This window comes from Solea senegalensis, linkage group LG19, assembly GCF_019176455.1.
Source record: "Solea senegalensis isolate Sse05_10M linkage group LG19, IFAPA_SoseM_1, whole genome shotgun sequence".
NCBI lineage: Eukaryota > Metazoa > Chordata > Actinopteri > Pleuronectiformes > Soleidae > Solea > Solea senegalensis.
In genome coordinates this window covers 2,570,874-2,597,811 of record NC_058038.1, presented here as the reverse complement: position 1 = coordinate 2,597,811, position 26,938 = coordinate 2,570,874, and the positions used below count along the sequence as shown (strand labels likewise).

Here is a 26,938-nt window from a genome sequence, read left to right as displayed (position 1 = left end):
TCATTTACGTACAGGCTTGATGACCATTGTCAGTTTAAAACAGTGGACATGTGATGTGCTGCTTATCATGTGATATGTATATAGTAACGCTTTTATTTTGAAGAAAACTAAACCCGGTCCGGAAGTCCAGTCCTGACTCTTCCTGTCGGATCAGCAGCGGTGTGTTTGGCGCGTGCGTGCGTGTGTTTAGTTTAGCCTGGTGTTATATCTTGTCATGGCGGCGAACAGCAACAGTTTCATCCGCGTGCGCCTCTTCTTTGACTACCCGCCGCCCGCCATTGCTGACTGCCGCATGTGCTGGCTGCTCGTGGACCTGAACGCGTGTCGCGTGGTTTCGGACCTGGAGAGTTTGATCAGAGAGAAGTTCGAGTTCAGCTCCAGGAGCATCCTGAACCTCTTCGTAGACGACTGTTACCTGCCTCACACCGAGAGCGTCTTTGTGGTGCGGGACAACGACAGTGTCAGGTGCGCGTGCTCTCGCTGCTTGGTGTATGACATCATCATCATCGTGGTCGTCGTCGCTTTGTGATCATAACATAAGAGGTGTTGATGGAGTCTGAACTCTGAGGGCTTCACAGTTCTGCTTGGGTGTTAGGATCATCCTCAAAGTCTGAGAAACAGTGTTGACATGATGTAACATGTACAGCTGTATATTGAAGTGTTGAGTGTACATGAACAGCTAATGAGATGCATTCAGGAAACCCTTAAATGTCATCATCCATCCATCCATCTTCTACACCTTGGACAGATTGCCAGTCCATCACAGAGACACACATAGAGACACACAACCATCCACTCTCACTCCAATAATGTCAATTTAGAGTGTCCAATTTACTTACTTTCCATATTTCATGTTTTTGGACTGTGGACTGTGAGAACATGCATACTCCATGTTGAAAGACCCTTCTTGCTGCGAAGGCAACACCACTACACCAACCATGTGGCCCTTCAATGTCAGCACTTCTAACTAAATGCTTGCTGCATCTTGTGTTAATAGATGCATCTCAATTTAGGGAGTCATTGGACTAAAGAGATTTGTCCTTATAGGGACGTTGTCGATCAAACGTTTGTGTTGTTTGATGTTATTATATGACAATCAAGTGAATAATTGAATGTTTCCTAGAGAAGAACCCCATACATTTTGGTGAAGTGTTGGATCTGTCTGTTTAACGTGTGTGTTGCTGTTTCCTAGGGTGAAGGTGGACTCTCTGGCCCAGGTGAACGGCCACAGCAGCTCTCCAGACCCGTCAAGTAAAAACTGCAGAAAGAGACACAGACCTGCAGAGGATGATGGAGTGAGTGTGGAATGGAAGGAAAAAAAGAGGAAAAAGAAGAGGGAGGAGAGTCTGGAGAGGGAGGCGAAGCAGGTTTCAGGTGGTAAGAAGAGTAAGAAGTCAAAAGATAAGCATGCAGAGAAGAAAAAGAAGAAGAAGGAGAAGACAGAGGACAACATCCCTGTCACCCCCAAATCAACTGCAGCTGCCAAAAAACCTCCATCTACTGTGGAACAGCCAGTAAAGAGCATCAAGAAGCTCCCAGCAGTACAAGGAAAAACACAGAGCAAAAAGCAAATTGTCTCCTCTTCAGATTCCAGTAGCAGCAGCAGTGAAGAACACGAAGCTCCTAAAAAGACCCCTGCCTTAAAACCAGCAGCTAAAACACCCTCGTCCACCCCTGCTGCATCCAAGACGCCTGTAGCCGCCTCCAAGACGCCTGTAGCCGCCTCCAAGACGCCTGTAGCCGCCTCCAAGACGCCTGTAGCCGCCGCCTCCAAGACGCCTGTAGCCACCTCCAAGACGCCTGTAGCCACCAAACCCACCCAGAAGAAATCCCAGCCAACCCCATCGTCCTCTTCAGAAACAGATTCCTCCTCTGACGAGGCTGCCGGCGCTAAAGTCCCACCAAAACACAAACCTTGGAACTCCACATCTCAAACCTCAAAACCTCAGCAGGCTCCTTCTCTTCCCCCGTCCTCAGACTGTGCTCAGAAAAAGGCAGCGCCTGAAGCCACGCCTCCTCCTGATGGCAAAGATGTGGAGACTCCCAAGTCTGACGAGGAGGAGGAGGAGGAGATTCAGCTGGTTATAAGACAACCATTGCAGCAGCCGTGGCGTGGCATGGGTGTTCGACCACCTTGGAGTGGCGGCAGCTGTGGGAGAACAGGGAGTGGCGGTCTTGGAGGAAGGGGGCGGGGTGAAGGTCGAGGGCTCAGCAGAGGTCACGCTGCTGACAGCTTTGAGTCCAGCTATAATGGAGCCAAGGAGCCAAGTTACCAGACTGATTTACTGAGCAACAAGTCAGTCATCCTCCAGGTTTGTGTTCGCCCACTTCTACATCTGCATATCTGTGGTTTGATAATTAGAATTAAAGGGTTAATTAAAGGGAATTAAATACATGACGGCCTGGAGGAGAGTTCTTCACTGGTCCAAATTTAGTGAACATTAAAAGACAAATGTTCCGTCAGAGCTTTATTTACTGGTTTCTTTGCTCCATATAACAAATAAATCATTCTAACTGAATGAAAGACATTTGAGAACATCATTCTTTCCAGGTTTGGTAAAACACTAATCAACATTTTCTTGACTCGATTAGTCTAGATAATCATCGACAGATTAATCAATTATGAAAATAGCCATTTGTTGCAGCCCTAGATATCACAATCAGATATCATATCTTTTTTTTTTTCTTTCTTTTTTTTAAATAAGTCAATATTTATATATGAAAAAAACATCAGCTAATTAAAGAGTCCTAAGTGGAAGTTGAAGAAACCAGAGAATTGTGATTTTAAAACAACAAACACTTGTTTGACAGGGAAATTTACTGCTGTCCCCGCAGTTATTACAAACGAGGTGGACATGTGAACACTTCCAGTCTGAAAAAATGTGTAACTGATTGTTCCCCAAGAACTAAGTGTGACTTAGTTCCTGCTGCTATGCCTAATATTTTTATGACTATAACGAGAAACTCTGCAAGAGCAAGTAATGGTAACATATTACGATTCTTTTAAGGCCAATGCTGATTTTTAGAAACCAGCATATTATTATATAATATTTTATATTAATATACTTTTCACTGATTTTCTTTTTCCTCCACCTGATGGAAAATGATAACAAATAATACAATTGCTTAACTTTGGTCACCAGTTACTAAACAACACTAATGTTATGTTTTTCCAATGTTTATTTTATGTGGGACTTGTCATATTAAACACATCTTAAAACTAAAACACTTCACTTAATATATAGTTTTTGGGTAAAATTTATTGTAGTTTTAGTCATTTAGCAGCATGTATATGCTCAGAGCATCATATGTAATAAGTGTCTGATTAATAAATAATCAGCCAGTGGTGATTGTTATAAATGATAAAGTGGTCTACCTCTAATCCATGTAGTCTGTAATTTGTCTATATTCTGTCCTGCGGGGGCAGTGTTTGATCTGGGATTGCTTGAGTTGGTCAAATATGCCCAAACAAATATAAATAAATAAATACACTGATGCTTATGTTTTTTGGGCGTCTTCCAGTTATCATTTTCATACATAAATTGTCCGTCACAAAGTGCAGACCTGAACCCCACTGAGAGTGATGAGCTGGACACAGCAGCATGAGATCTTTGTGAGAAATTCATGCTCCTGTGAAGTGAAAACATGTGCTGTCAGTAAAAGCAAAGCTAAAGTCTGTCCAACAAAAATATTCAAGTAAAGTAAAGACTTTCTTTCCATCGTGTTATGCTGTGTATGAAAAGTGCTCAGGATTAGTAATCATCTCATGGTGTCTTGCATTTGTCTCTGGATGTAGAACGGAGCAGAAGTTGCCCCCAAGAAGGACTACAGCTCTATGCCACTGCTAGCTGCTCCTCCACAAGTGGGGCAGAAGATCGCCTTCAAGGTAAGTGCAGTCACAGCTGCAGAGGTGAAGCATTTGAGGGAAGTTGCACAGAATTCTTCTTTGTCTGGTTCACTTCAGCTTCTGGTCGTCATCATAGCTGTTAGTCATAAATGTTAGAAGCAAACCTTACTTTTTACAACTTGCTTTTATTTCATCCAGCTTCATTTCGTTAGTTCCTGAAAATTGATTTTTTAGTTGATTTTGAACCCAAACCATACAAAAGTAGTAATAATAATATAATGTATAATAATAAATAATAATAATGTACGATGTTAGACTTTTTGCTTTAATCCGATATGCCGATATTTTGGGAGTGCTTGGGATTTGGGTAACGATACCGATGTATCCCTGCACCAAACTGCAGAGGCCATGTCACTGCAGAAGTAGATATAATATTTTATTCATTGTGCAAAAAAATAATAGTTGTAGAGGGAACCAGCACAGAAGTCAAGGAGGTAGCGGCTTATTCAGTCTTTTGGTCATTAGTCAATGTCCAGTAATCCATTTTTAAAAGCCAATATTGGCCACGACTGATACTGTGCAGATAATATCATAATAATACATAATAACTACAACATTGTGACCGAGCACAGACTGATGCAGAGTGAAAGAAAACCACAGGTGTAGGTGATTGTTGTGTGGAGGAGGCTTCAGACCATCAACACAGTAAAACACGTGTTGATCTGTCTGTCTGTCATCAAAGACAGACAGACAGACAGACAGACAGACAGGACATTGACTTCATCTGCAAGCCCAACGTCCACATGGACCCACGACCTACACAACACAAGTTATTAATGCTGATTATAAAACCTAATGTCAGAGGGAACATTTATTTATTCAGTTCATAATATTTTAAGAAGCTGAAGTTCATATTAAGTTGTAAGGTTAATTACCTGTGTGTGTGTGTGTGTGTGTGTGTGTGTGTGTCCTCACTAAGATATAAAACAAGCTCGTGTGTGTGTGTGTGTGTTTTCACAGCTGCTGGAGCTGACGGAGAACTATACACCAGAGGTGTCAGAATACAAGGTGAGATTAACACTTTCTGAAATAGGGATGGGAGGATAGATTGTTTTTATTGTGCATTGCAATAAAAAGTACTCATAACAAGTTGATTGTGGTAAATCTCCGTCACCGGGTTGACATTTTAACGGAGATACTCATGTGAGTCACATGAAAATGCTTTCTCACTCTCCCATAAAGGTCTGAGTGATTTATTTTGAATATCCACAAGGGGGCGCCTGCATCCCTTCACTGATTCCAGGACCTCTATTCTCTATGTTTGTTTGTTTTTTACCAAAATGTATGGAAGCGTAATGAGCCTTATTTTTTACAATTATGGTAGTAATATTTTGAATCACAGTTGTTTTGGACAGGATCATTGTCATCATGAACTGTTCATATCATCCCAGAATGTTTTAATCAGAACGTGTTAGTGAATTATTAGTGAACAGTTAAGTATATATAGTATAGTATATAGTATAGTATATATATATCAACCATGTTACTGTACATTTCAGGAGGGAAGGATCGTAAGCTTTGACCCAACAACCAAACAAATTGAGCTGGAAATACTTACTGTCACTCAAGGTAGGGTTCATTCACCACTGATGCGTATGTTTATGTTGATTTATTGTCATATTAATGCTTTTTAATGCCTGAATTTCTCTCTTTCCCGTCACATTTGTCGTTATTCCTAACTCTCTGCATGTCTCTCAGCTCCTGTAGAGCCTGGGAAGTTTGACCTGGTCTATCAGAACGCAGACGGCTCAGAGAGCGTAGAGTACGCTGTTCCCCGAGGTGCTTGGGTAAGCATTAGCAAAGAAGCTACTACTTAATCAATAACCGCCAAAACAGAAATCCTTAAACTGGGATAACTCACAATACCAGTTCATACAATTCCATAAATTCTATTGGGAGTGCTTGGGCTGATAACCTTGTGCCTTTGAGGGGACAAATGCAGAAGTTGTTTAGTTTATTCTGTAGTGAGATTAACATAATCATTTGCATATCCATATAGCAACACACGTAGATATACATTCTCTTAATTACATAATACATAAACAACAACATAATAGTTGTAGAGGATGCAAGCATACAAGTCAAGGGGCTAGCAGCCTTTTCAGCCTACTGTTTTAGTCATTAGTCATATCAGGGGATATTATCATGTTTGCCAAGATTTGATAATATAATTTTTTTTTTAATCGTGAAAATAATATAGTGCATTTCCTTTATGTGGCTTTATGTGGAAAATACAATATTCAACATATAGTTGCTTCAGTCAAAAATTTTCACATCAGTTACTATTGTTATTGATCAAATATCAGATAAATAATTGTTTGCTCTGTAGTGAAATTAAATTTGGACAGAAAGCGACAAATGTTTGTTCAACTCTTCACACATCTGAGGGCAAACATTCACAGCACTTGTACATAAACGTCATATTAACATAAAGTGAACCTTTGTTTTATTGGTATTGTTATAAAACGATTCCCCGACTCGACTTAAAATTTACAGTAAGCACTGTTTATTTCCTCCATTCGAACTGTTGAAATGAGTTTGTTTATTGTTTGCTATAATATCCACATTTACCTTGTTTTAGTCGACAGTTAAAACCTGAGAATCAGTGTTGAACGCTGTATGTAATCTCTGCTGCAGTAATCACAGTAACACAGAAGATCCACGTTTGATGATGTTGGGAAGCAGCGTGGAACCATGTGAATTGTTGTCCAGGGAGAGCTTTGGTGGCAGAACTCGCGGCAAACACCATTAGTGACAAATACACACAATAAAAACAAAAGACAACACACTAGTGCTGAACATTTCCTTCCTCACTGTGATGCTTCACAGGGGGTTTGCCCTGAAAGTGACAGCTGTCATATACTGTAGTACACAGATGAGGTTGATTAGTGTTGTGTAATACACAGGAGAGTCCAGAGTGAGTACATGGTACATGTTGTTGCCTTTTCCAGTGCTCATTAAATTCAAAAAGTCAAAGTTCAGTTAAACTTCCATGCTCTTCTCACAACAGCAGAGATGGTTTAAGTGGATGTCTTCATTAAAAAGCAACTAAAATGAAACGGCCCATTACCTTGAATATAAATACAGATTTCTGTGGATTTAAAGAGTGTTGGAAACATTTTGGCTATTATAAGTACACCACTCAAAATATAAAACAATAGTCCTGTTTTCTGTTTGACAATTTCATGCACAAATGTCTCATTTTATATCTTTAAATGCCCGTATGTTCTGACAGCTCTCGCTGATCTAGAGTGCTTTCTCAGTGACTGGGGTCTGGACAGTAAATCCAGGAAAAACTCTGGATGCATTCCATTTATAGTCGGATTTCCTGAGGTCAGGGGGCTTTCCTGAAACAGGAACGCCCCCTGAACTCGGATCCCAAAACACTTTATCCACTCGGGAGCCAGCAGCAGAATGCTAATGGCAGCAACTAACAGGAATTTAGCCAAAAGGTGACATCACTTATTGCAGCTTTAATTGACATGTTTACTTCCGTTTCCCAGGTGACCGAAAGGTGGGACTCCCTGCTGGAACCAAGGCTGCTCATGTAAACATGGACAAATGTGTACATTCACTTAGTTTGGCAGGATGGATTTTCCTTCTCTTTTTTATTGGAGAGGTTATTTCAGGAGGTTTTATGTGCTTTTAATTAAGTCATCACTTTGCACAGAGATAATGGAACATTATAGAATGTCTCCTTCACTGGAACGTAATGTTTTTATTTTGTGTACAATACTGTGCCTGTGGATATCTTGTATAAACATTTTTTCTAATAAAAACAAAACTTGCATTTGATATGGAAATAAAAATACTTATTGTATTAATAAATATATATACAGTATATTTATATATATATATGTATTTTTATATATATATATATATAAATATATATATATATATACACATATACATATATATGGGGAGATGATACACAAGAGGAAGCTTTCAAAGATACTTGCTCTGTGAATTTTAAACAGCAAAGCAAAAGTATATTATAAAATGGGAACACATGTTTATGAAGAGGAATGGATGTCCAGATGTTTTTGAAGTGATACATAAAATAATGGTGAATTACGTTGTAACAAATCATTTGTCAGTACTCATTATAATATAATCTAGTGTAGAATTTAATTGATCTTTAATTTCGTTAGCTCTTTGTTTGAATCGCTGCTGCTGCTGCTGTGTTGTCCATGTCGTCAGGTGGATGCAGCAGCAGCAGCAGCATCATCTCAGAGTGTTTTTACACGACACAGTAGAAAAACGAAAGGTGTTGAATGAATTCAAAACACTTGCACCTGCGACATGTCAACACTTCTGCCGCCAGAGTCCTGCACGACGCACTGTACACCATTCTATTTCCGTCGGCTGGTGCTCACACACCTGTATTATTCATTCGCATCGACGCTGCATGTGACGCACGAGCTCGTCTCCACATCGTAACTCCTCGCTCTTTTCCGTGAGTCCTCGACGCTGCTTATGTCACAGCCGTAAACACTCAACGGTCTCGGCACCAGCGTCAGTCGGTCCGGCGGCGCTGAGAGTGATGGTGACGGCCGCCGCTCCGTTTACCTTCCAGTCCGTTTGATGAAGAAAAGCCGGCCTCCCGTCGACGACGCCCGCTCTGCGATGGAGGGGCACGTTTTCCCCGACCAGGAGCAGCTGCTGCAGTTCCTGCGGAGGCTTAAGGAGGTTTTCGACGTGTGTGACGAGGACGCTGACGGCTTCATTCGGGTGGAGCACTTGCTGGACCTTGGTCTTCAGTTCGGACAAGGAGACGAGGTGAGAGGCGGTTAAGGATGAGGACTGTTCACTCCACACGGCCTTTTCACGCAGAAATGACACATTACAAGCATTTATTGAGTCACAAGTGGCGGCTGACGGAGGTTTGTAACAACCTGTCCTGTGTGATTGAATGTCACAGGTGTGCTAGCATCAGTGGCTCATTAATTACACGTTATAGCTAACAGCATATTGACTGGTGGCGGTGCTGCTCTGTTACACTTGATTTAGTGATTCAGTGTGTTTGGTGTTATTTAAAGCCAGACTGAGTGGGCTTTAAATCATTGTCATTACTGTTCTTACTGTGCTTGTAAAGGCATTTTGTTTTATTCCCCACTGGACTGTAGTTTAAAAACACAGATTACAACTAAAAGATATATTTTAAGCTAACATTAAAGGTTAACATAAAAATGTAAAATGTCTCTCTCACACACACATACAGAGCTAGATAGATATTATGTTATTATGCTTTCCTCCACAGTGTGTATAAGTAAATATTAGTGATGCTGTTCTTGTTTAACAATAAAAATAAAAACTGCTAGGACCTGTGAATGCCACACATACTTGCACCCTGAGAAATGATTATAATGGGCCATTATAATGAATTGGGCAGATAACCAGAGTACCAGCCCCTCGTGATGAGTACAAGTAAAAGTGCCAGCACTCAAAATGGCTCAAAATAACAAAGATAGAGAGATTAAAAAATGAGTGACATCCAATGGTGACACTGCACATTGCAACAAACTCCTCCGCTCACATTTTCCATCAGTGGCCCTTGCACACCAGAAAGGATGGTGTTGTTTAGTTGTGTAGTAATCTTGCTCTGGCCGCTTTCCAAAGCACAACTCCATTAGTTTCAACACATTAATCTTCCTAAATGTTACATGTTCCTAAATTGGATCTATAAATGTGATTTTCTTTTCTTCTTCTTTTTTGCTCCTCTATGACAGTGACCCGCATATGTTTGGTTCATTGACATCAAACCTTTTAGAATGTCATCATTTGAGATGTGAAAAACACAAATTCCTGCATTCAATCGGTGGAACAGTCAATCAGTTAATCATGAAAACAAACGACAGATGAAGAGGTTTATGGTGTAGGGTTCACAAAAAGAACAGGAGCTTGTTTTGAGCATAGTCATCGTGAGGAAACAACTTGATTTGCCTGTATGTTTGTTTAAAAAAACAAAACAAAAACTAATTTCAATTAATGTTTCTCTATAACCATGCATATTCTGGTGTCATCTTCAATCTCGGACATTGTTAGTATTCACAGAAGCTTCGACAGACCACAATGACATGCATATTCACTCTTATTTAACCCTTCATTTTACATTACATATTGTTCACGAGATGGAACCTCTCATGCTAACATGCTATGCTAACGTTGTGGCGTCAAAACAAGATTAAGAAAAGGCAAAGAAATGATGACTATACAACATTGTCACAGAGAGTAAATAATCAGATATCTCAAAAGAAAATGTTGGTTCCATTTTACACCAAATGTCATTGAATTCGCAGATAAACGGCTTGTATTGAAATGTGAGCGTTCACATGGTTTCACATGCACTTGTTATTACATTTAAATAACAAAGACACAAATCAACATGCCATACATCATTGGCTGCATGAACTCAAGGAGAGTAAATGTGAATTCTAAGGCTGAATTTGCAGCAACCAAAACACTCTCACCTCCACAAGACACAGGACCATTAGTTCTGTACATCACCAAGCATTATACCTCTACATATTAACTTTAAATTAAATGTAAACAGTTTTTCTATCATTTAAAAACCAAAAACACAAGACGCTGCCACTGATACAGTTGACATTGATAATATTGCAAATCTTGCTCCTCAGTCTACACTTGTTAACTGAAAATGAACAATGTGGTCAATGTTTGTGGAGAGCACTAAAGATGGCAGCGCTCACACACACACACACACACACACACACACTTCAATCACTTCAGTCTGACAGAACATGAGTGCATCTGTCAGGAAGAATGTGATAAACTGACATATTCCAGGTCTACAAAGCTTCTAGAGACTTACCCAACAAGACTCATGACTCATGAATCACTTTGTCAATTACATTTCAGTGTACTCTTCAGGTTAGGGCTGGACAACCATTCAATATCAACGTGTTTGCAACATAATTTCCTTCAATATCAATAGAACAACGGCTCTATATACTGTATATTGTTATCATGTTACTGCATTGTGCAAATACACTTTGAGACGTAGCACTTAAATATTAATACTGAATACTATAATATGAATACTGACAAATGTCTGTGTGTTTGTAGTATTTTGTCGATTTATTGGTTTCTATCCAAAGTTTTATTGGGATTATTATCAATGTCAAACAGAGGTGAGTAGTAATGCGTTACATTTTCTCCATTACAAATACTAGAGTGACTCATTGGATAAATTGTAATTTTAGGAGTAGTTTTATTGCAACATACTTTTACTTGAGTATATATTTGAAGAAAGAACGGTACTTTTACGTCATTCCATTTGGCTAAGTGACGGTCGTTTTTTTTTACATGCGCGATCTATTTCTCTAGTTCAAGGGTTATTATAAAGACCATATTTATTGTTTTATTTGAAGTATTATTATTTAACATATCTTAATTAGAACATTGCTGTTTTATATTATGTTGTGTCTATTTTACACTACAGTATTTGTGTTGCTCTGAATATTTCAAAAATAAATCCAGAGAAACTCAGTAATTGTACTCTTGAGTACTTGAGTACTCTTTTCACTGCATACTTTTTTACTCTTACTCGAGTCATTATTTTCATGAGTACTTATGCTTCTACTTGAGTAATTATAATGTTAAAATAACAGTACTTTTACTTGAGTAAATTTTTTGGCTACTCTACCCACCTCTGATGTCAAGCGATTTTAAACTTTTTATAGTGATTACTTGTTTTGGCCACATCACACAGCCCAGCACAGGTGAAGCAGGAGCACTGGAAAACATGTCAAGCATGCAGATTAGCACAGACACTAGCTCTAAAGTGACATCTTTATGTTGTTTTGGGGCTAACAGCGTGTGAAGGGCAGCAGCAGCTGATGTCAAGTTAACGACAAAGGCAAAAGCACACGGTCATCAGTATGATTACTGCTGGGACTCTGTCCATGGTACTGAACCCACTGTAGCAGAGGTCAACACTGCAGTAACTCTTGATTTACTGTAGGGCTGGGCAACAACTCAACAATAATTGTCACACTATAATGTTCTTCTATTGCAGTATAGCTAAATGTTTCATATACTTTATCAGTGTAATGTTAACGGATTGTGCAAATGCACTTGGAGATATAAGACATGATTGGAGCTGAATGCCTTTAATTTGTGTTTAAAACCACAATTAATTTGTTCAACTATCTTTTAATTAACATTTAGTTAACATTCACTCAGGTGCAAAATTGTAACTTTAATTATTTGATTAGCCCTCAGCTCTAATTTGTCATTAGATTGCCTACCAACATGTACATTATGCTTGTTATCATAGCCTGCATTACTGGAAATCTGTAGTCTGTAGGTAAGGGGTGGAACATGTTGACAATTACTAACTAGATTAACCAATTACTAGCTGTGGGTAAAAGCAGTAAACAGTCTTCACCTGGACTCTACTCTCTGCACTGGAAGTCCCAAAATATTGGCCCTTGCCCAAATAGGGTAATTTGTCAGCAGGCGATTATTAAGCTGACGGGTTCACACATTGTTATAATATCATGTTCATAAAATGTAAAGGCAAATATTCTATAGTGCCTAATTACACAGTAGTTGATCTTTTAGGTTAAATAGGGGTTAGACCTGAGATCTCAGCGTTCATTGTTTCTGTTTTGTCAGCCAAATCTTAAATGCAAGCATAGTCCCCTGTGTTGAGCTACATGGAGACACAATTCAACACAATGGAAAATGACAAGCACTTGTACCAATTAGGTTCAGATTGTTAGATTTCTCTTGAATGATATCTAACTGTGAAGGTGGATTTTCCTTGAGGCTGTCATGGCGACGAAACACCCAGAGTGCATCACTAAAAATAACCTGCCATACTAAAAGGATGCTACTTCCTCATCTTTTACACTCCTCCTCTCTCATCTCTATATTCTTAATCACCATGGCAACGAGAGCTCCACAAGAAGTCTATGAGTGGATTGGTTGGTTATTAAGTAATGAAATGATCCGCCTTGCCACTGAAATCTGTGACATGTGCTGTTGTCCTGTATGTTTCTGCCAATAAACCCTTCTGAATGTGACACACTGGACCATTGAAGTAGACTCGTGTGCAAAATCGGGCAATTCTTCCTATTTGCAAAGCAAACTATGCAGATTAACAGTGTTTTACTGAGTGTTTTACTTCGTTTTGTCTTATGCAGTTTATTCCCCACACACGTTGTCGAGACATTTCTAACGTTCCTGTTTCAGGAAAAGAAATGTTTGTGCCGTATAGATGAAACGCATTTGTATGTGTGTCTCCTCCAGGTAAAGGCGTTGACCAGGCACCTGGATCCTAATGCTCACGGGAAAATCAACTTCAAAGACTTTTGCCATGGAGTGTTTGCTATCAAAGGTAAGGATAGTACGTGCTGGACTCTGTCCATGGAGAGGTTACTGGTACCTGTTTGTTTCCATCTCTGTCCATTGGACTGATACAGTGCCAGGCTACATTGCACGTCCTTGGCTTGATTTTCACTTTAAAGATACGAGAGTGGTAGCAGTCTTTTTTTTATCTCCGGGCAATAAAGCAGTAAATCTCAAACCATTCCTTAAACTGTAGATAATCTTCGTCCAGCACTGAATGGTACATCATCTTTATCACCCTAAAGTGCGAGAGATGGAGTTTTTGATGAAGTGAAATGTGAATTCTAGCTTACATGTCCTCGCTCCTCCCAGCTAGAATGACTGGAGACATATGAGCTACTAAAACAAAATGGGCATACGGGTGTAATATTTCATAAATCTGGCTTGATTTGGTTTCATTTTATCTGTATTTTCATGTGCAGGCACCACAGTACTAGATTAAAAAAGTAAATCTCTCTGTTAGGTCCTGCTGATGCACAGTGCTACACTTGTCTGCATAGTATTGTTTGGCAACTGTGTCTTTACCCATCAATCACAGCTGTGTGTGTGTGTGCAGTGTCTGTTCACTGTTGTTCTGTCCACAGAGTCAATGTTTCACCATGTGCTGTTGTTCTCTGTTTGTTTACTCTCTCTGTATCCATGCGTTTCCATCTGCCTGCTTTTATGCACATTTCTTTGTATGAAAGACACTGAAAATCTGGACAAATCTTGAAATGACCCACTAATGTATAAAAAGGATGACATGTAGAAACCATGTGACTAAACAACTACATTTCTCTGTGTTGGGAAAACAGTGGAGGGCTGTGTGGACTGATGAAGAAACTGCAACATTCCTATTCCTATAAATATTAAATATTACGACAATAACAGATTCAGTGCACACATTTTAATGCTTGTGTAGCACTCTTTATTTACATCATCATCATGTGGTGACCCAGACTATTGTTTTTCTCAGAGGACTACCTCCCGACCTTTGCTTAGTGGCATTAGATTAAAACACACATTTTGTTAAAGTTTGTGATACATTTTTATCTATGTTTTTCTCTCCTCCCTCTCTCATAGGCTGTGAGGAGATACTGAAGATGGCTGTGGGTCCTCGCAGTGCTTCCTCCAGCCAACCGTCTGTTACTGACAATGGTTACATTTACCAGGTACTGTCTTCTCTTGGGATGAAGAGACATTTTTTAACACGATCACCTGCTCACTTTCATAGTTGGAGGAAGAGGATTTTACCCCCGGTGTTGTTGTGGGTTTTTTTTCCAAACAGATATTTTGCAAAATCCCATAATACTGTATGTTTGTTGCAGTGTTGACCGTTCATGTCCGCCAGAGATTAGACCAACTGAGTGGTTGCTAAGCAACAAGAGAGGACTGCACTTGATTTGGCCCTGCTGTTACATAGACTGCTATGCTTGAGATCTGACTGCTTGTTACAGCAAGCGGGAGGGAGTCTATGTAACTGTTGTGCAGGTGACACACGAAGTGACTAACGCTGAACTTCATCCGCCAACAAACAGTGGATGATCATTTGAAAGAAACTGTCCTTACTGGCTAAAGGTTTTAGAGGATAAACCTCTCAAAACAAGGGAAATGCAGACCCTGCACAGTGTTCTCAGTGAGAGAGACTGTGTATGTTTGTTTTTAGGAGGTATTTCTGGTCATCAACACTAGTTTTTCGGGGTCCAGTCGTCCTCATGGGGACCAAAGCGAAGTCCTAATGAAGCAGAACCTTGTATGTAAAATATGCACTGTGGTTGCATTAAGGTTGGGGTTCGGTAATGAGTGGTTAATGTTGAGGCTTTGTTTAGACTGTCCAAATGAAGTGTCCTTACTGTGTGTGTGTATGTGTGTGGTTGTGTACCTTACCACAGTTGGGTGTAGCCAGACAGTTACATGCATAATTAAACACAACATGGTCTGGGCCATGCTACATCCCACTCTGTATGTGATACGTCAGCCCAGGAGTTCATCTTCAGGTCAAATACTGGAAGAGACGTTCAGGTTTATTTCTTTATTCCTGCACCATAGTATCAGTGAGAAAAATGGAGAGAGAGAGAATCTGCAGTTGAAAGTCAAAGCTTGTAGTTGTTACGAAATCACAACTGTTTTGAATTTTCCAGTTTGGTCAGTGACAGTTTGTTTTATTTATTAGTTTTTCCAGGTGTTGCATGTTGAGGTTGCTCAGAACACACAGTTTCACCTTAACTTTTGACACATATGAGATTGCTTTACGATTTTGTGTGTTGTTTTGGTAAAACAACAGACAGTGGATAGTGAGATGTGTTTTTAAAACAGTTCCTCCTCTGATGGAGTCGGTAAGTTCACGACACACAAATGTCTAATGTTGTGTGTTTGTGTAGAACGGCGAGGCCAGGCTGCGCACTCCGATCATCATGTGTACCCGATCCTACGCTGAGTGCAATGCGAACAGTGAGGTGTGCGGTGCCGATGGGGAGTGTGACATGGACAGCAGCACTGAGAACAGCTCTGACTCTCTGAATCCAAAACGGAAAGACAGGTCAGTGACACATACAGTACCTGAGGACGAGGCCTTGTGAGGGCCAAATTATTGTCCTAAAATATTGTTTTACTTCCACCGCCGCTCCAGCCACCACCTCACTGGCTCAGCGTCTGCATCTGTCATCTCTGGAGAGGAGCAGTTTGAGGACTATGGTGAGGGGGAGGATGTGGAGTTCATTCCTAGCAGCCCGTGCCCTGAGGAAGACAACCAAACTAATGGTTTCTCAGATTGTAGGTCAGTGGCAGACGAATTACACTCTGAAATCTAATACTCACACTATTTCCCCTTGTAGGATTTCCAGGTGACAAAGTCTTTACATGGTATGGTGGCTCTATTATTCAGAGCCTTTTCCTCCCTGTTCCCTCCTGCTTTTTAACTCTAGTGTATGTACTGTATGTATAGATTTATTTATTCTATGTAATTGCAGTGCTGGGCAGACTCCTCAGAAGATGCGGCAGCTTTATAACAGTGAGCTGCTGGACATCTACTGCTCTCAGTGCTGCAAGAAAGTCAATCTACTCAATGACCTGGAGGCTCGACTTCGAAACCTCAAGGCTAACAGGTGAAATACTCACACTCACACATGTACTGTATATATGTATATATATATATATGTGTATATATATGTGTGTATGTATATATGTATGTATGTATATATATATGTATATGTATATATATACATATATGTATATGTATATATATGTATATGTATATATGTATGTGTGTATATATATATATATATATATATATATATATATATATATATATATATATATATATATACTGTATGTACATATATACATCCCTCCCTCTTATTCTCTTGATACTAGACACTGTATCCATATCAAATGCGAGGCTGCTGCCATAGCAACCACATCCCAATGGAGCCTGGCTACAAGTTTATCTGTGTCTGTTTGAGAGGTTGCTACAATGCAGCAACACTGTTTACTCTGGTTTAATCATAATCATAGAACCAGTGACTGTGTTAGAAAAGAGCAGAGCTGGTTAAAGGAGGAATTTGTCGTTATGATTTTAAAGCATATTGCGCAGCAAAATAAAGGCGAAAGAAAAAATGACACCATCACAATCCGTTTATCATTCAACACACTTTGTCTCCAGATTGGTGTTGATAACTTGTTTTGAGCCAGTGTTGAGCCATAATTAGCATCCCTGCTGTTTCTTGTGCTGTAAATGTAGGGGATGGATGTTATGACACAACACAACACAACACCAGCTCTTAAGAATAATTACCTGCATCCTTACCAGCATCTTGCTGCTGCTGCATTTTTACGACCAAGAGAAAACAGTATTACACTTGGAACCACCAGGGACATGAAAGTTATCTGTTATATCTTTGAAATGACATAATGGAAACAAACTTTTCTCTCTCTTGTTTCAGCCCGAACAGAAAGATTACCAGCACTGCGTTTGGACGGTGAGTGACCTGAACTCCCCACCAACGACTCGAACAATAAAACCACTGCAGAAAATCTACATTTGCATTGGAAGAGAGACAACATCTAATCACAAGAATGGCTTTAGCATTTAACCGTGTGATAGACAGCGTGCTGTCATTAAAGAGCAGCACACGGCACGTATAACCTCCTCTTGTTCTGTGGATAATGATGCAGTAACAGTGCCCTGCTCTCCCTGCAGTCAGCTGTTCCAGGCCAACCACAGTGTGTTTGGCTCGAGTCAAGGCAGCAGCACAGAGGATCTGTTCACAGACAGCATCGACTCCTGTGACCTGGACATCACAGAGAAAGTACAAACACTCACACAAACACCGCACTTACCTCGGTTCAATTAAACACTTTCATATTTTATATGAGTGCTGCTTTTTCACTGTGACTGTGACACGTGTGCAGTGAATACAACGCTGCAGTCATGTTGTGAGACAAGTCTGGATATTATGTACTGCACTATAGTTTTACACTGACACTGTTCTTTGTTCTTGGATATTCTTGTTTATGTTAAATAGCTGAGCTGTTGAACAGCACAGGTGTTAGTGAGAACATTCACCATGGCACTGTTTGGTGTCTGTAAGTGAGGACAGTGAGGTCCATTTGAGTATTAACACCTGTGTGTTTCCGACTGTGGCCTATGAAAATGTCTGCTGTTCAGATGGAACTATGACTCTGAAAGTGACGACCTTGTCTTCTCATCCTGTGCACATAATGTATGTATACAAGTCAGAGGAGTAAAAGAAACCGTCTTAAAGCTGAATGAATCTCAGCCTTGAGTACATTGTGTTTTTTTAATGTAAGTTGTATAAAAACAGCCTCAAACAGCCTTTTTCATGAGTCACTTAAAATCCTGGTTATTTTCCTCAGGTCAGTTATTTGGAGAAGAAAGTGACAGAGTTGGAAAGTGACAGTCTGGCCAACAGTGACCTCAAATCTAAACTCAAACAGGAAAACACTCAGCTGGTCCACAGGTTGGTAAACACACACACACTCAATCTTATGTTTACGCATTACTCACTTTTACTTTTTCACATGTGTTTTTTATTGAAAATTCTCATTTTCATCTGTAAAATATTACATTTTAATTGTGAAATGCTCAAAATGACATGATGCTTCCACTTCATTTTTTGCACTTGTGGTATTTCTTGTGACTTTGATATATTCAAGCTTGAATCTAGTGAGTGAATCACCTGAAACCCCATGTGCTCGCCATATAAATGGATCACAAATGAAAGCAGGTTCATTAGCACTGCGTTTAACACAGGATTGAAAGTGTGTTGTATTTCCCACGCTGTGCGTCTGTGTTTACCCTCCAGGGTCCATGAGCTGGAGGAGCAGGTGAAGGATGCAGAGGCGAGAGCAGACCAGTGTCTGGAGGAGGAGACCAGGAGGCACCGTGAGGTTTACAGCAAGATGGAGAGAGACAGAAACCAAGAGTTGGACCTGCTCCACAACAGGTAACCTCATCAGTCATGGGGTAAAATTCTCACCATCACCTGAAAACTGAATATGAAACGCATCAGTCACTGATCATTATTTCCGTTTCCCTCGTAATTCACATTTTAAGATTTGAACTGTCCAAACTGGATGCTGCTGCTGCCACATACCACTGCGTGTAGTAATAAGCAGTGTTTCCATTCAGTGGAACACTTCCTTTGGCACAGTGCAGTACATATGCCGTTCCATTTGTTGGCAAACTTCCCGTAGGGCAATGATTCCCAAACTTGAAATTCCCAGACGGCCTTATTACATTTTTTTCAAACTGGCATATGAATAAACATGGTCAAATTCAGCCAAACATTGCAGTAGATTTCTTTACAAAAAACAAAAGTGAACTGATGCTGCTCACTTTTCTCAAATTTTTTAAATATCTGCTCTATTTAGTGAGAAATAATTGACTTTATTTGATGATTTTATTTGATGAGGTCTACTGTCGGTACTAAAAACAAGCCTGACCCACGGGCTGTACCATTCCAAACTGTGCCACACTATACCAAACTGAACAATTGACCATTTGCTTTTTGTGTTGTTTTAAGATGACGATGTTCATGATTATTAAGAATTTAGCTCTCAAAATGTTACGAGCTATAACATTATATATATTTATATATACAACTGCTGATTAATCATGTGTGTGCGTGTGTGTGTGTGTGTGTGTGTGTGTGTGTTAAACAGAGTACAGCAGTTAGAGGAAGAAAATGGAGAGATGAAGATCAATGTGTGCAGACTCAAGTCTCAGACAGAGAAACTGGACCAGGTGAGTGTGTGTCTTACTGAAATACTTCATCCAGGTGTGTTACTTTAGTGATTATTTTCTTCTGTTCTGTAATAATGAAAACTTGTGTGAATATTGTTGATTGCTTTTGGAATGTGGCTTGAACCCTTAAATCATTTTTTTGCCGTTTTTTATTTGTACTGTTGTTATGCATGATGTATACTGATGTATACATCATGCATAACACACTTACACACACTGCTCACGCCTCCCTCTCCCAAATACGGTGAACCTACTAAACACAAAGCGCTCACTCTGGTTGGTTTAGTGGATCAGTCTGCTGTAGAAAACATGGCAGGCTTGTGTTAAAGTGTTTTTCTAAGGCTACAAAAACTAAAGGTTTTTTATTTTAAAGTGATTTAATGTAATTCTATGTTTGCAAACACACTGTACTTTGTGGGCAGTATGTTCAATTTCTGCCAATAAACCCTCCAAAGTGTTACACGCTGCTCTGCACGGCACGAGGACAGAGTTGTAAATGTGCTCGTCAACAGTCAGCAACTATTGTTTGTCTTGGTCTCTCTGCAGGAGAAGCAGAGGATGACAGACAAGCTGGAGGACACGAGTCTGAGGCTGAAGGATGAGATGGATCTCTACAGAAAGATACTGGACAAGCTGTGGTACAACCGCCATGCATTTCAAAAGGAAAAGGAGTCGATGCAGGAGGTATGGCACTCCAGATAACAGGCGAGTAACTTGGACTTTGTGTGGGTTTGGACTGACTCTGGTCTCCCGCCTGCAGCTGATTGAAGACCTGCGCCGGGAGGTGGATTATCTGCAGGTGTTCAAACTTGAGATGGAGCACCCTGGAAAAGGAAAAGGACTGTCTGAGTACAACGCCAAGACCAGGGAGAGTGAAATGGAACATGAAGTCAGGAGGCTCAAACAGGTTCACACACTCCACTTTAACATGTTCTTCTGTCAGGCCAACAATATTTATGTCATGCAGTCGTGGTTTCTTCATTTGCACCTAAACTCACACACATAGTGTAATATACACATTGACTGTACAGACACTGACAGAATGAGTAATGCTGAAATCAAGAGAATAAACACACCGAGGTCACTGTCTTTTCTCAAGGCTTACTGTGACTATTGCAGGTGGTTCTTCACCTTTTTTTTACCCTCTCTACAAAAACTAAAGAGAGAAATGGGAGAGTAAATATAATTTGCCATGCAGGCTAAAAATGTTTCTGGTGCATGTACAGAGATGGTGATGAAGGCTCAAAATGTTCTTGTTTACAAATTAGACTCCGCTTTATTGCCCTCGCCAAGGATGTTGTTCTTGGCCGCGTTAGTCTGTTTGTGAGCAGCATGAGTAAAAAAAGGAAAAGGCTGGATTTTAATAACATTTTCAGGGGATGAAGGTTGTGGCTCAGGGAAGAAATGATTGGTCTTTTATAGGGATGCACCGATATGACTATTTCCGCCGATACCGATATCCAATATTAATATTGTTGCTATGGCCGATAACCGATATCTACCGATATCGATATATGTTTTAAAAAAAAAAGTTTCTGAGATGATAAAAGTCTGTACAGAATGAAAATCACGCAAGCTGAATTTTTGAATGTCTTCCTTTATTTTCAAAACATGTTTTACCTCCAAATAACAAGGTCACATAAGACACAAGTAACCAACTACTAAGTAAAGGTTTTTAGAAACCTTTACCACTTGTAGCAAGTGTGTAACTAAATGAAAGTACAGTTTAACTCCCTCAACTCACTAAACTCCTGTGAGAAAGTTTGGATCATAAATTACAAACATGAACATAAATAAAAATAATACCCTGCCAAAGTTACTGTAACCGAGATAAGGGCGTCTATACTGGGTACGTAAATAAAGTCAACAACCCTTCCTCCCGGCAACAACAACCGCGCCACTTCCCTTAACAATAAAACTACACAACAGATATGAGAAACAATACCTGACAAGCTCTACTAAGAGCTGCCATAATAAAAGAAAACATGTTAAAATACTTTATCAAACTTGCCAGTATTCATGGCAACCAGATATTTATTCAATTGCAAAACCACAGAAAAGTAGCGCCGACTTGGCAGGTTGTTGCGGGGTTCAATATGCGCTATCAACCGTCGGAACCCTCGGCTGGTCGTCAAGAGCAATCATTTCCATTACCTTGATCGTTATTGCCCTGGCCACTGTCTTCCTTTGGTTCTTTTTTGTCTGCTGCCTAATGTTACTAGTGTTAGCTTCCTGCCGTTGTTTGTGTACTTCAGGGTGACAGTTTTTCAAATGACATAATCAAATTTGTGGTATTGAATGACTTGACGCGGAACCCTCCGTGCATTACCTCGACTTTGCAAGTGTTGCATAATGCTTTTCGCGTATCTTCTATTGACACCCTGAAAAATCGCCACACCGCTGACATTCTCTCTCCTCAACACACACACACACACACACCTTGTGCTGCGCTTGCGTCACTGACACTGTCATATGCCCAAACAAATGCCGCATAGCCTCCCCTTCCCGACACACATACACAAACAGCAATTAGACGGGTATAAACATCGGTTGTTAAAATCGGCGCAGTTTTACTTCTTGGACCGATGCCGATATGTTAAAAAATGACGAACATCGTCCGATAACAATATTAATGCCGATATATCGTGCATCCCTAGTCTTTTATATGGATCCAGATTCAGGATTATATTTCTTTATTAGTTGAACCTTTTTGGGATAGATGTACTGAGTGGCCGTGATGAAAGTTTGCACTCTCTTAAGTGTTTTCTCCAGTATTTACACTCAAGGGGGAATGTTGTGCATTTTCTCCCACAGGAGAACCACAAGCTGCGGGATCAGAACGACGACCTGAACGCCCAAATTCTCAGTCTAAGTTTGTATGAGGCTAAGAACCTGTTTGCCTGTCACACCAAGGCCCAGTGTCTGGCTGCAGAGATCGACAACGCATCCAGAGACGAGGTTAGTCTGCTGCTGCTGCTGCTGCTGCTGTAGTTGTAATGTAGATGTTATTTTTCATAGAACTGCCCTTTAAATGTATTTCTCCCTCTCTTTTCTGTGTCTCTCAGCTGGTTGACGCTTTGAAGGAGCAGGAGGAGATCAACCTGCGTCTGAGGCAGTACATGGATAAAATCATTTTGGCCATTCTCGACCACAACCCTTCTATACTGGAGATCAAGAGCTAAATGTGCACTTACACACTCACACACACACACACACATGCACGCACGCACGCACACACACACACCAATAATGTATTGTATATCCTTCAGCACCACAGCAGTTGTTTGTCAATAGACGAATCCAGCGACCAATGTGTGTTACGCCATCTAGAGGCGCTGCCATTACTGCAGTGGCGAGTCTCATCAGCGACTCTTGGAGACGGCAGCACGGAGAGTCGGACCGATGACGTCAGTGTTCACCCGTTGCTAATAGACGCACAATATGAACGGTAACAGTATTCACATTTTTGAATAAGAGCTCGACTTGTTGTGACAATCACCAGAAGATACAGAAAAACAGGACATGGACTGCTGTAAATCTAGAATAGTGCATAACATAACGACTGTGGCTGTAAATGACTCTCTTGTTAGTTTAATGGTGGAGAGTTTTAATTCATATTATAGACCGTGTGTATTCATTTGAACAGGGTTAGCTTGTTGGTCCTCTGCTCACGCAGGGAGACTGTAATGTGTGCTGTTGGTCTGTCGCTCGCAGAGACGCTCTGAAATCAAGGCTTGAGTTTTTCTAACTGTATCACGGCTCGTGGAATACGACAACTGGACCAGCTCAGGGTAAAGTCAGGAGTTTAATTAAACAAGTGTAAACGATTGTGCACTTGCACGAGGAAATGTAACAAAAGGAGGCCGTACACGTGCTGACAAATAACTAATTCACAAAGTGAAAAACGGATAAAACTACATTCTTTTGAGGAGCACGCATTCAACACATGCTGCTGTTATCGGGAGTCGCCTCCACAGTACTGGCAGTTTGCTTACGACCATCACTACTTCAGATCTCCATGCCACCACCGTTACATTTTTGAAGCCTCTGAAACTGCCACAGTTCACTTCATTCCTTAAAGACACTGTATTGATTATTATGTTGGAGAAGAGTGAAACACAAGCCACATGTGAGGAGTGTGAAGAGTGCGTTACCAGTGTTTAACATGTTTACTACAGACTGTTTGCCAAAGCTGTCCATGGGGTTGTACAATTATTCATCTCCCCGGCAGCCTTTAGTTTCTGATATCTAATGATGGCATAAAAGTCACTCTAGCAGTGGCGGTTGCTGGTCTTTGAAAACAGAGGAAGCTCATTTCAGGCCCAGTTATTTATACTTAAATTCTGCAAATGAACAACTAGAAACAAAGAAACGCGATAATGATGTAAAACTGAAATGCTATACTCGTGTTTTTATTTACTTGTACTAATGAAAATGGAGACTCCCCTCACAAGTAGTGGTGCAACGGATCGTCATTGGTCCGTCATCCGTTCGGATCAATATCTTCGGTTGGGCACACACGTGATCCGCGGATTGATTTATGAAAAAAAAAAAAGTTGTGCGCACACACAGCGTGGTCATGGCGAGCGGAGGAACAGAGGAGCTTGAACGCCCCGCGTCATTTAAATCCCCTGTACGGGAGCATTTTGGCTTCCCTGTCAAATATAATGACGAAGGAAAGAGGTTAGTGGATAAAACTGTGACGGTGTGTCGGCACTGTGGCACAAGAAAGCCACATGACAGTGGAAACACATCAAGCATGGCCACACATTCACCCCGGTGTATCACCGTGGCATTTAAGCAGCCCCTTGTTGCAAAATCAGACCGGGCTAAAGCCATCACAAACGCTATCGGTGTGTTTATAGGTGCAGACATGAGGCCATATTCGGTTGTGTGTTCGGCTTTAAACACACGCTGAAAGTGCTTGAGCCACGTTACGACGGTGTGCCGTCGCGCACCCACTTCAGCGAAAAGATTGTGCCAGACTTTTTTTGCTGATCCGAAAAATGATCCGATCCGAGGCAGACTGAGGCAGAAAATCTCCACTGTTGTGTGTTTCTGCGACACTGTCAATCAAAAACTGGTTCCGCCTTTCAGACATTTCCTCCAATCATCATGCAGAAGCCCAGCGTCCGCCCACTGCTCCACTGACTCCCAGAGAAGCTGAGCTTCTGTGGAAGTGATGTTTTTGCTGCATTTGTCCAATCAGTGTCAAACTCAACACAGTGAACGAAAACCTATTCTGTCGACGAATAGAGAGAACCGTTGATAAACAGCTGATTCTTCTCAGTAGAGATGGGCAAGATATATCATTTAAGATGACATCGTGATTGTTGTTTTAAAGATTTGCAAATTGACATTCTCGAGTCCTTAAAAAAACAATGAATCACTCCACACTTTCCCTGAATGTGTGCAGCAGAAGCCCCCAGTGTCACAGGGAGAAAACATGTGAAGTTGTTTTATTATTTGCTCTTGTTTGTGTGCGGCACAATTGACCTTACAGTCGAGCATCTGAATGTTTACTACTGTAGTTCAGTTATAAATCTTAGAATTTTTACTTGAATGCTTAAATTTAAAGAAAATAAGAGTTGTTTTCCTGAAACAGTGTCAAGTGATATCATTTGTAATTAAATTAAAAAATTTAGCAAATCATTTAATTGTTGTTGTCAAAAAGATATTGAGAATATAAATTATACCCATATCACCCACCTGTTTACTGTACACATGAAAGCACATTGACTGACACAGTTAAGATCCTGCTGTTGGTTTTTGCTGTAGCATTCACTGATGGTTGCTGGCAATTTACTTCCTAATACTAATAAGCCAAGGGAGCACATAACGCCACCTAGTGGAGGGGACATCAGTGTGTGTATAGTGGTACAAGGACAGAAATCCAATGAAATGTCACAGTCAAGCATGGGAATGTTCTGCTTCTTTTCCACTCACTCACTCACTGACATGTGGCTTTTGTCTGAGAGGAGAATCTAGAGCTACTTAACACAGAGTTGAAGTGAAGGACAGTGGTCACTGACTGCAGAGCCACGGTTTGGTATCATTGTGAATTAGCTTAAATCTGAGCAAACGGTAATATTCTGCCAGTGTAGGTTAGTGTCATGTCACTGCTGTGATCTATAGAAGCTGCCAAAAAGCTACTCCACGTACTGTAAGTGTCCCAGTGAGCGGCGCAGCACTGGGCTGCTAATGTGAGCACTGTCATGTAATAAATGAAGCTAGTTTTGCTGCTGCTTTTCACAAACTCATCACTTATTCATTCTTCTGACTGTTTATTGGATCTTTTTTGTACATTTGCATATGATAAGTGAACACATGATTTGAATTATGATTTTGTCCATTGTTGCCACTGTAAGCAAGATGTTTGTTTTTATATTGACTTTGATTTTGACACAGTATTTGTGGTGTCATGCTGTTAAAGTACAGAATCTAGTTACTGTGTATGTTTGTGCGGCTTATTACAAAGTCTCTCTGAGAGATCTGACACAGAAGAACTCAACTATGTGTTGTAGATTATAATAATCATAATATAGCACACTGAAAGTGTCAAAGTATTTACCTGATATTTAAACTATAGTCAGTGTCACAACTTATGTGTTCACTCACGTTTCTTTCTTATGTATTGCACATTGAACTATAAGTGATAATGTTGTACAAATTATATGTGTACTGTAAATAAAATGAATTTGCTTTGGCATGATACATTAGTATGTGTTTTGCTTTACTCACAGAAATTGAAGTCAGCTCCCCACTTTATTATTATTGTTGTTGTTCTTAGTCTAGTATGTTTCGACTATGTGTAATTGATGAAGTGATTCTGTATGTCCAGTCTTTACAGACTTTTTCTTATGTGTGTAACTGCAGTTTGTTAGTTGTGTGTCGATGTAAAACGCCCTCCAATGCCTTTTGAAACACTGTATAAATTACTTTATTATCAATCAACTCTCTAAATCTCATCCTGTGTGGGTGACAGGGCGAGCTGGACACAATCCCAGCTGACATTGGGTGAGAAGCAGAGTAAACTAGAGCAACATACAGAGACAAGCACACACGCATTCATATTCACATCTGCGTACAGTTAATTTAACCACAACCCCATCTGCACATCTCTGAACTGCTGGAGGAAGCCAGTACCTGGAGGAACGTTCTTGCTGTGATGACAGAATGAATCACTGTCCAGAAGCCAAGTATTTAAGTGTAATATTTTTACATTCTTTTTATTGTCGTTTTTATACACAGAGAGAACTATCCTTGTTATCCACTCATGGCCTGCCCAGTAAAGTGAGAACAATCACTGATAATTGCTTGACTAACTCTGCTGGTAATAAGTGATACAGATGGATGCTTTTTTCAATATTGGGCACAAATAATGAAACAAAGGAGGGTTGCTTTAAATGTAT

The 26,938-nt window shown here is 40.3% G+C and overlaps 2 protein-coding genes across 2 annotated transcripts; both read left to right on the top strand.

Moving 5' to 3' along the window:
- Positions 1–142: 142 nt before the first annotated feature.
- On the top strand, positions 143–7,702 carry coil (coilin p80). Its single transcript, XM_044050058.1, has 7 exons — positions 143–465; positions 1,193–2,312; positions 3,797–3,886; positions 4,868–4,915; positions 5,407–5,476; positions 5,606–5,694; positions 7,411–7,702. The coding sequence occupies exons 1-7, from the start codon at positions 215–217 to the stop codon at positions 7,456–7,458; spliced, it is 1,716 nt and encodes a 571-aa protein (XP_043905993.1). The 5' UTR covers positions 143–214; the 3' UTR covers positions 7,459–7,702.
- Positions 7,703–8,322: 620 nt separating this feature from the next.
- On the top strand, positions 8,323–26,238 carry rab11fip4a (RAB11 family interacting protein 4 (class II) a). The gene is made up of 15 exons (XM_044051743.1): positions 8,323–8,686; positions 13,184–13,271; positions 14,345–14,433; positions 15,643–15,800; positions 15,891–16,037; positions 16,231–16,365; positions 17,203–17,238; positions 17,460–17,568; positions 18,137–18,240; positions 18,586–18,726; positions 19,445–19,526; positions 20,073–20,210; positions 20,287–20,433; positions 22,341–22,484; positions 22,592–26,238. The coding sequence occupies exons 1-15, from the start codon at positions 8,492–8,494 to the stop codon at positions 22,706–22,708; spliced, it is 1,830 nt and encodes a 609-aa protein (XP_043907678.1). The 5' UTR covers positions 8,323–8,491; the 3' UTR covers positions 22,709–26,238.
- Positions 26,239–26,938: the final 700 nt, after the last annotated feature.

Bases quoted from the DNA above. Each gene is read 5' to 3' on its own strand.
- coil (XM_044050058.1), top strand. From the start codon at position 215: ATGGCGGCGAACAGCAACAGTTTCATCCGCGTGCGCCTCTTCTTTGAC. The intron at 2,313-3,796 runs GTTTGTGTTCGC...CTCTGGATGTAG, and splicing joins ACAAGTCAGTCATCCTCCAG to AACGGAGCAGAAGTTGCCCC. The intron at 5,477-5,605 runs GTAGGGTTCATT...CATGTCTCTCAG, and splicing joins AATACTTACTGTCACTCAAG to CTCCTGTAGAGCCTGGGAAG.
- rab11fip4a (XM_044051743.1), top strand. From the start codon at position 8,492: ATGAAGAAAAGCCGGCCTCCCGTCGACGACGCCCGCTCTGCGATGGAG. The intron at 13,272-14,344 runs GTAAGGATAGTA...CCTCTCTCATAG, and splicing joins TGGAGTGTTTGCTATCAAAG to GCTGTGAGGAGATACTGAAG. The intron at 20,211-20,286 runs GTATGGCACTCC...TCCCGCCTGCAG, and splicing joins AAAAGGAGTCGATGCAGGAG to CTGATTGAAGACCTGCGCCG.